Below are 9,955 nucleotides of genomic sequence, written 5' to 3'. Positions count from 1 at the left end.
TGGTTGGTCCTGACCTGCGCCGAGAAGTGTAACATGCATGGCGTGACAATGTGCTATTTCTGCAGCGGCCTGAATAACAACTCATACCAAAATAATGACAATAATTTTTAATAAACATTCTAATAATTTGTCAGCTAGTAGTCTCAACAATAACAAGAAACTTGAGTGGTATAGCTTACTGAATTTAGGCTCGTGCGGCGGTTGCGGTTCTCTCTCATTCTCTGTCGCTATTGGTTAGAGAGGCGACAGTCTACACTAGTTGACCCGCCTCTGTTATGAAGAACCGTTTCCTTAACCGCTTGGATTCCTCAACAGCAGACTCAGAGTAGTGTTGTATTTACCGCTGTGTATATCTCGAAAACACAGGCACGTAGTTCATCGAGCTGTCGATGGACTTTCCATAGTCCCAAACGGTACGTAAACACAGTTTAAGATCCGTTATGCATGGTGTTTTAGCCATTAAAGCCAAGTGAAAGTGATGTCGTCATATGACCGATAAATATTCCTGCCTGATACATAATATCATTAGTCATTTTGTTCCCTGCCGCTGTTTGTTTGTAACTGATGCCCAAATACAATGAATCTATCGTTTCATTATTGATGTGTGAAAAATTTCGCAATTAGGAATATTTAATTTATTCAGGGCTAGGCTACTTTTTTAAACAGGTAGCTACTGGTTGCAGATTGTAGCTTACAAAACAATTAATACATTGTGTGCATTTTATAATTATATTTAAAATAATAATAAAAAAATGTTCTTCGTTTTTTAGTGAGATATAGTGCAGACGTGCAGACACTGTGTCACACACACACACACACACACACACACACACACACACACACACACACACACACATATATATATATATATATATATATATATATATATATATATATATATATATATATATATATATATATATATATATACATTACATAGGCTATATATGGTGCCATCTCTACTAGGCATTTGTTTGATGACTAGGTTGCCATGGTAACTGCCAATCAAGCCTATATTACTTTCTTTAGGATTTCGCCCTGCTTTATTTATTCTTTTGTTCTAGTGTAATTTTAGCCCACAGGATATTGCTGGCTTTTATATTATATATACACTGATGTAATATGTTTTGCTTCCTTGCTCTGCAATACAAAGTAAACAAATGTATATTATCTTGCAAATTGCCAGTAACAATTATGCGATCCGACTATATACCCGTGTACTACCAACACGTATTATATTAAAAGTAAAAGGAAGTCCATTCGGGTTCTGCGGTGAAGAAACATGATTGTCTTTTGTTTGCAAGCAGGCTAAAATTTAAATGTACCCACGTGATCACCTCATGACATCCCATTTTCTATCGGTTGCCATGTAAACCAAAAGCACCAGCCAATCAAAAAAACTGTTCCAGCCTAGTTACTCCACAGACTGAGAAATACAAGAAACTGCTTTGTCTGCATCATATTGCATTCATCAGTTCGTTTGACATATTAATGCTCACAACAGATGAGATATATTTTGTCAGTGTACAGTAAGTATTATTATTTTATTTTTTTAATAAAATTATTAAATTAATTTATCATTGTTTTTTATACAACATCGCATTCATTGAGCATTCATGACAGAGCATTCTTGAATTTCAGGCAAGCCTGAACATGTAGATATAGTGATATTACAGATCAGTAGTAAATATTACAGTAAATGAGCACTGCACCATGTTAGACCACACATATCACAGAGCTTCATTCTGTGATCATTCAAGCCTTTGCTTTGGAGTGTTTAAACACAGTGTGGTTATGACCTTTTAGCTGTCACTCTGGACAAATGAGGAACTACAGAATCTGGGTGTGGTGCTATGGCTCTCGGAGTTGACAAGGCTTTATCGGACACCTCCTCGCAGATGGAGAACAAGAACTACGGGAGGTGGAAGACCAGGATCCCAGAGTTTATTCACAGCGGTCGCTCTAAACCCCTCAGTCAGAGGACTATTGAGAAGACAAGGCCTGCAAATGTCCAGGGGGCCAAAGACTTGGACAAAGAGAGGAGTGGCTGCAAAAAGACAGTCACCATGGCACCTGTTTCCAGATATATGACAGAGAGAAGCCTCTATACCATGAGAAAGCCACTGATCTCCACTCAATGCCAGATGCCCATCCTGAAGAACTCATCTTCTGCACATGAAGACACAGAAAGGGTAAGAAACTAATGCCACATGACAATGGTTTCTTAGTGGACTGCTAATAGAAAGGCTATGATTTTACATCCAGTTCATGTACTATTTACTACCACTATCCTATTCCAAAATTTACCAGAACTGTATTATTAGTCATGGTTTAACATATTGCAGTCCAATTATAATGTTTGGGAACTTGGAAACTTTGTTGTTACTACCACAGGAACTATTTACTACCACTATTTACTAACTGAAACAATAAACATTTTTTGCTTTATTGTCTTATATAGGGCTCCAGACTGCAACTAAAATGGTTGAAAACGAAACAATAATAATTTAAACCACAAGCTGTGACATCCATTTTGCAAGCTGTTGAGTTTTTTTTATTTTTTTTATTTTTTAAGCAATACGATTTGTGAATCTGTTTTAAACTTGCTTGTGAGTTAGCGGTTTGAATTAGATTAATTTATTCAGTGAATATGGCAAGCCATTTTGACTTTTATTAATTCACAGGATATTATTTCTTGATATCAACAATTCAATTTTCACTAGTTAAAATGCTAATTCTTCATATCAACAACTGAATTCTTGCTAACAACAATCATTTCACTAGTGAAAATACAATAACTGATATCAATAATTAGCATTTTAACTAGTGAAAACGTGATTGTTGATAGCAAGAATTCAATTCCTGTGAATGAATAAGTCCAAACTGCTTGCCACAGTGAAACATTCAGAGCTATTACTAAGCCACAGTCATTATTTTTGGTTTTGTCTGATTTAAAATGAACCAGAAATGGTTACTTCTAGTGAAAGCTATATATGTACAATTGTGTTCCTTGTTCAAAATATTTTAAATTGTATTCTAAAATATTCAGAAATTTACCACTCTTTGCTGCCCACCACCTCCCCAGCTCCTCCATGTCATCTATAACGTGGCATTTTACTTTGTCATCGTTGCTGCTCTGTTCATAGGGGGAATAGTTCAGCTCTTACAGCCCTAAACTGTGTGAGTGTTCCCTGATGCTGCTACTGTCCTCTGACTCTCTGCTATTTCATAGTGCTCATGAAAGGTCAGAGGATTCCCTGAACAGAGCCATACCACCAAAAACATGAATTCAGAATTATCAACTTGAGTTGCAATTTATGGAAAAATTCCAAAATCATTTTTTTTGTTTTTTTTTTTTTGTTCTTGACTTAATATACCTGACAGAACTGTATTATTGGTCATGGTTTAACATAGTGCAGTCCAATTATAATGTTTGAGAACTTGGAAACTTTGTTGTTCAACAGTTTGTGAGATTTATTTTCCAGTATGGATGCATTAAATTGATCCAAACTTTTTGATATTGATTATATTAAGAAATGTTTCTTAAACACCAAAAAAGCATATCAGAATGATTTCTGAAAGATCACGTGACACAGAAGACTGGAGTAATGATTTTCTGTGATGAAAGGAATATTGTTGAAAGGAACTGTTATTCAAAAAATGTTATTTTTACTGTATTTTTAATCCAATAATCATAGCCTCTATTAGCACAAGAGATTTCTTTCAAAAACATGAAAAAATCTTACTGGCCACAAACTTTTGCATGGTAATGTAATTTTTGTTTAATTATAGGAGCCAGTGACTTTCTGGTCATGTTTTAGTCTACACCCCTAAATTTCCTTTTAACATTTCCTGTTTTTGTTCATTTTTCCTCAGATCGGTTACAAAGCAGATTCCTCTAAAGAAAAGGACAAATGTCTGGGCAAAGAGTCATTCAGAAGTATCACACAAGTTCCTCCATATTATATATCCTCTCCAGCATTATCCAGAGAAGACCTGGATACTTCCATGAATGTATCGGACCTTAGACTATGGTCATGTGACGAAAATCCTATTTTTAACTCTTCAGCTGCCAAATGCAGTCTGTCCAGTCCCCCTTCAGCTTCCTTGAGCCTTACAGAACCCCCAGTGCCTAAGTGGATGTCCACTCCTAGAAGCACTTCTCACTTGTCAAGTCATATGTCTCATTTCACGAGAAGGGTAAAAACAAGAACAGGTGAGATGACAGACACAGGAAGAGATTCTCTTCTTAACACAGGATCTTCTGAGTTTTACAGTAAGAACCATCAACATGGGTTCAAACACATGTCGCCTTATCAGGCCAACTACTGGGCCTGTGCCATCCCCGACTCCATGCCTCCCTCCCCAAACCGCAAATCCCCCAGTTGGGATCCTGAAAAGGAATACCAGGCACTCCTAGACTACACATACCCTCTGAGACCCAACATCACAGGAACATGGGGTTCACCAGATGAAGATCTTCTCTTACAGAATGATCCGTTGTTGCAAGATTCAGGCATTGAGTTGGACCGCTTTTGCAGCTCTTCCACCCTGTCCTGTTTGGATGTATCCCATACAGGGAATCGGCAGGGAAGCTGTAGTCCAGGAACAGGTCGAAAGTCAACTGAGTTTCCTGCTCTAAACCAATCACGCTCTAAGTCCTCAGATGGTATTATGTCCAGTAGCCTGTACTCCTCATTAGAACAAGCTGGCTTGTCAATTGAGAGTTTTGACTGTGACGGGAAGCCAGGGATTCATTACCGTAAATTTGGCATCTTCTCGCCATTCAGATCTGCCCCCACTTTTATTAGTTCAACACGCATACTTCCCAATCCTAATTCGCAAGACGACTTAGATGAAGAGTTTCTTCGCCTACCAGAATGTCTACAGGAACTTCAGGTGCTTTCACAGCAACTGAGGGACATCAGTGACCAGATGAGCCAGCCGGTCATCGCCAGCTGGGAATCCCTGGAAAGCGAGATTACCTCCGTCAGATCACCAACGGTTCAAGTGGGAAAGCATGAACCATTAGTGGAAGAAAGGGACGATGAAGATATTGAAGTGGAGAGAGGATCTATTACTGAAGTTCCTCTCACACCTGAGGTTCATTTAGAGAAAGCAAAGGAGCCTGCTGCCAGAATCCAGATGATTAGCCGAGACGTGAATAGAAGGAACCTGAGGGAGGTGGAAGCTATTATGGATCAGCTGAGCGGATTGTCAATGTCAGAGCTTCAGAGGACAATACAAACAGACCAGGATGAATATGAGACCCAGGAGTCACTAATGCAGCACATACAGGCGAGTAGATTTTCTCTTGTGATTACTAAGTTCTGAGATGGCTGAGAATTTATGAGAACTGTTACATCCTTTCTTAACAGGTATTTTGCTCAAACCTAGAAAAACTGATTCAGTGGCTGCACAAGGTGGTAAAGAAAGTAGATTTTCTATCTCCTCCCATGGTTGAATTGGAGAGCGTCAAAGCCTCCTTGGCTGACTACAAGGTTTGACTACAAAACGATACTATCATTCAAAAGTTTGGGGTCGGTAAGAAAATAAATATATATTGTTACACAAGGATGCATTACATTGATCAAAAGTGACATGAAGTTACAATGTATTTCTTTCATTTCAAATGAAAATAAATGCTGTTCTATTACACTTTATATCCATCAAACGATCCTTCATTTTTTTTCCACTAAAATGTTAAGCAGCACTGAGCACTGAATCAGCAACTGTAAGAATTTTTCAATATTAATAATGTATCAATAAATCAATCAAACAGTTTCTTGTGCACCAAATCAGCATATTATAATGATTTCTAAAGGATCATTTGACACTCAAGACTGCAGTAATGGTGCCAAAAATTCAGTTTTGCACCACAGGAATAAATTATTTTTTTAAATATAATAAAATAGAAACAGTTGTTTTAAATTGTAATAATATTTCACAATATTACTGTTATTATAGTATTTTTGATCAAATAAATGCAGCCATGGTGAGCATAAAAAAATAATTTATTTTAATAAATACATACAGAAGCTTAGATTAAGCCCGTAGATTTAGTATGGGACTAGGTTTAAGCCTTGTCTGTGAAACCCGGCAGAAAAAGATTACCGACCTCAAACTTTTAAAAAAGCAGTGAATATGCATCTAATATAACAATAAGAAGTAATCATTTTATTCCAGAAGAAGTTCATTCAAAATATATAACTGCATCACATTATATTTTTCAGAGTTTTCAGGAAGAAGTTCAGGCTCATAAACCCCTCACAGCAGATGTTCTTCACACTGGAGAGATGCTTTTGCACTGCATGAATTCTGCCTCTCCATGTGAGTCTTATTAGCTCCATCAAAGTATAATACAGGAAGATAACATAATTGTTTTTTAAAGCAAAAACATCTCTACAATTCAGCTGCCGTACTGAATGTACGGACTCCTTTGAATCTAAGGGAAAAGCTGCATTTTGTTACTGAACCCTCAGTACTGGCTCCAGAACTGTGAAGTGAGAAATTATATTTTAAAATGAAATGAAATGTTAGAGCTTTTTACCTCCCAAAGCACTATAATCATATATTTGTTTCTTGATCATTTAGTACACTTCCACAAGTGTCTACTTCTCAGTTTTGAACATGTTGTGCAGTGAAACCCAATCTCAGTCACATCGGACAGAAACAGGAAACGCTCTGCTTGGAGAATGCGGTCATGCATGCATGAATTAGAGAGCCATGCTGTTACCTAGCATTCTCCATTTCTGCGTTAACACCATTACTTTCATCAACACATCACATGTCTTTAAAAGTTCTCATACTGCTGCTAATATTTTTCTTTTTCTGATCCTATAGTTCTGAAAGACACACTGATGCTGATAGAGAGGCAGTCTCACACACTGGAAACTCATTCAGAGTTTCTTTTCTCCTCTATTCTGTCAGCCATGGACTGCCTCACTGACCCCAGATCTGAGGAGGCGCCATCAGGTAAATGATCTATCTATAGTGCCCTCTAGTGTCATCACATGGTTATATATCTATAAATGGATGAATGAATACGGGTGCTGCAGTGATGAATTGTTTTTTGTTGGCCAAACTGGAAGTGAAATAGAAATTCTCCACTGGCTAGAATTGGATTATTGCAATAAAAAAATAAGAATAATGCAATATAGAAAATAAGATATGTGACCAACAACACTTTATGATCATGATAATCTTTACAAATGAACACAATTTTGATGCCTAAATACAATGGCAAAAATAAAAAGCTAAATGTTAGCTATAATGCTGCATTCACGCCATGTCATAATTACTGTGAATAAAGCTCCATATGCTTTCTAATTGCGGGACTTTGATGTCATACACCAATCGGTCTGCACATCGACTGAACTTCAGCGGTACAGTGGTCAAGTCACAGCTCTCAGTTTCCATGTAATTACAAGTTCTACAGACACATGAAAGCTTTTTTACAGTTCATCAAACATTACAGTAATAATGAAATGGCGTGAACGCACCTTAAAGGTGCAATATGTAGTATTTTTGCAGTAAAATATCCCAAAAACACTAGGCCAGTGTTATAAATTTTGTTCAGTTGAGTACTTACAATATCCCAAATGTTTCCAACTATTTGTAAATTTGCCGGGAAATCTGAGCATAGCATAGCTTTGGCAGAAGCGCTTTACTCACTGCAATGTGCAACAGCCCACGAGCGAACATACAGAGTAACGGCATAACAATTTTCAACACACTCAAATGTATCTAATATGATAAACAGAGCTGCTTTACCCCATACTTCGAGTCCTATCCCGATTGTTTTTGACCGGCTGTGAGGTGAAGACCACATGTCCCAAGATGCTGCGCTTAAACTTGGCGTCATCAATCTACGCCTTTCTTTTGAATAGGCGCTCTCTAGCGAACAGAAAAATTGCATAGTGCACCTTTAAATCAACTACACCATGGTCATATTACTTTAATGTCTCCACCATTAGGCTTCCAATAACTCTTTCAGTCTTTGTTTAAAGAAGATTTTCTATAATAGTTTGGGTTAGAATTGTTTGCAAGAGCTCGACTATAAACACAATGAGGCTGTAAAGCAGACCAATGTGTTGGGTGTTCCTGTTCGATGTGATGTTAAATGTAACCGACAACCTCTGTTTTCTTATTTAGCCACTTTTTAGCAAGTAGCAACTGCCTTTTTTAAGAGTGCTAAAAGCTTTAAAAAAAACAAGTGGGAAATACTGATTTAAAATATGAAAGTAATTTGAGCACCACAGTCCACAGAAGTTATTCCTGGCATTTAACCAAAAACCCATTCACAAAACCCGTTGACTTCAGGACAATGGAAGCGGAATGCTAAAATTCCTATTTACTGGGTATTGGCCTACAAAATTATTTCATCCTTGCGGCACTCTATTGGAATCCATATAATATAGGGTGCGTCTCAATCCGCTCCCTAGTTCACTAGTCAGGACACTGATTAGGACATAAGTCAATGGGCTCACTCCCTGATCAGTGCCCAGGCTACTGAACAAGGGAGTTAACTGAGACGCACCCATAGTTTCTTATTCACATTTGATTATTAAAAGTGCTGCATCCCTTTTTTCACTCTTTCTCCCCAGAAGCAATTTCCTGAGAATTATTAGGAATTTTGGAAGGCGAATGTCTGGTCTGCACACTGTCTTCACTGAGGTGTCCTTTTTGGTGTTTTTACATGGAAAAACTCATAACGTGACTCATGTCGTAATAATCTTTGTTTAACACGTTTACTTTACCAGGATCTGGTGTTGTGCTGTTGTCACATGCTTGAATTACGTCACAAACTACGTGTTAAACTTTTCACTTTGTATTTTTACATGCCAGCTTGTGATTGTCTGTCTATCCATATGTATTTTAACATATTCATGTCAAGGAATGTCCTGAGATGGCCTAATTTAGTAATACTGTTCAGCTCTGCTGAAGAGTTACATATGTGTACATGGTGCCATACATGGTATTAACCTGACATAGTGATCTCAGGTTATTACCCTATTAAGTTTTAATGAAGGACAGCCCAGCCTTCATTAGCATCCTTGCAGCTTTAGTTTCCCTTCTGACTAACCTGTGCCTCAAAGATATATTGTACTTTTTGAGTGATTATTAGTGACAGTATTGGTATCATGACTGAATATGTGAATAATCTGTTGGATGAGCGTTCATCAGTTTTTAAATGTTTCTAATTAGGAAATCTATTTTTTGATTGTTCACTCAAAAATGAAAATGTTTATAATTTACTCCCCCTCATGTCGTTCTAAAACTGTATGACTTGCTTCTTTTGAACATATAAATATTTTGAGAAATGTCTGTTATTGTGTTTCTCTACACAATATGTCCACTGGTTAAATATCTTATGTGTTTCACACACACACAAAAATAACGTTTTTGAAAGACACAAGGGTGAGTAGATGATTACAAAATAATAATTTGTGTTTAAACTAAACCTTTTAAGGTGAAAGCAATATCAGAGCAAAATGCAAAAAATGAATCATGGTGTATAATACGTGGATTGGATTCAGCTGAAAGAAAATATGATGGAAAACTGAACAAAACCTTGAGGTAGAAAGTTTTGGAGAACTTCAGCTCTGGAGATCACAGGTTGATGTGTAATTGTGTTTTGCATTTATGTATAAAAACTGTTTTTAACAATAAACTGACTCCTTTTTGATAGTTCTGTGTTTTTAGTTAAATATACATTTTTCTGTTGGTTTCGATGAGGAAACTTAATTAAATGCAAAAGTACTTTACTGCAAGTATGCACATAATGTACTGCAGCATTCATGCATACAGATTCATGTAGGCTCAGTTCCACAAACAGGGGCCTATTGCACAAAACTAGGATAAGGGATTAAGATGGGATATCTTGGTGATCTTGTCATCTGTATGCAAAATTTAGTACACCACTGTCCTGTAAAGGTATACTAAAAGCACACTC

The 9,955-nt window shown here is 37.0% G+C and overlaps 1 protein-coding gene across 2 annotated transcripts; it reads left to right on the top strand.

Annotated features, from left to right (window-relative positions):
- Positions 1 to 272: 272 nt before the first annotated feature.
- Positions 273 to 9,690, top strand: cep68 (centrosomal protein 68). 2 transcript variants are annotated; one of them, XM_067421690.1, is made up of 7 exons: positions 273 to 413; positions 1,807 to 2,192; positions 3,877 to 5,298; positions 5,379 to 5,501; positions 6,234 to 6,330; positions 6,844 to 6,975; positions 8,610 to 9,690. In XM_067421690.1, the coding sequence occupies exons 2-7, from the start codon at positions 1,854 to 1,856 to the stop codon at positions 8,618 to 8,620; spliced, it is 2,124 nt and encodes a 707-aa protein (XP_067277791.1). In that variant the 5' UTR covers positions 273 to 413; positions 1,807 to 1,853; the 3' UTR covers positions 8,621 to 9,690. The 2 variants fall into 2 exon arrangements, with proteins under 2 accessions (XP_067277791.1, XP_067277790.1); XM_067421689.1 differs by having other exon boundaries at positions 8,607 to 9,690.
- The last annotated feature ends 265 nt before the right edge of the window (positions 9,691 to 9,955 follow it).

Source organism: Pseudorasbora parva, chromosome 17, assembly GCF_024679245.1.
Source record: "Pseudorasbora parva isolate DD20220531a chromosome 17, ASM2467924v1, whole genome shotgun sequence".
In the NCBI taxonomy this organism is placed as follows: domain Eukaryota; kingdom Metazoa; phylum Chordata; class Actinopteri; order Cypriniformes; family Gobionidae; genus Pseudorasbora; species Pseudorasbora parva.
This window is presented reverse-complemented; position numbering and strand designations above follow the sequence as displayed.

What these genes read in the sequence shown, in the direction of transcription:
- cep68 (XM_067421689.1), top strand. Translation starts at nt 1,854, where the DNA reads ATGGCTCTCGGAGTTGACAAGGCTTTATCGGACACCTCCTCGCAGATG. An exon ending in CACTAATGCAGCACATACAG is followed by an intron (nt 5,299 to 5,378) that starts GCGAGTAGATTT and finishes CTTTCTTAACAG; the next exon opens with GTATTTTGCTCAAACCTAGA. An exon ending in CATGAATTCTGCCTCTCCAT is followed by an intron (nt 6,331 to 6,843) that starts GTGAGTCTTATT and finishes CTGATCCTATAG; the next exon opens with TTCTGAAAGACACACTGATG.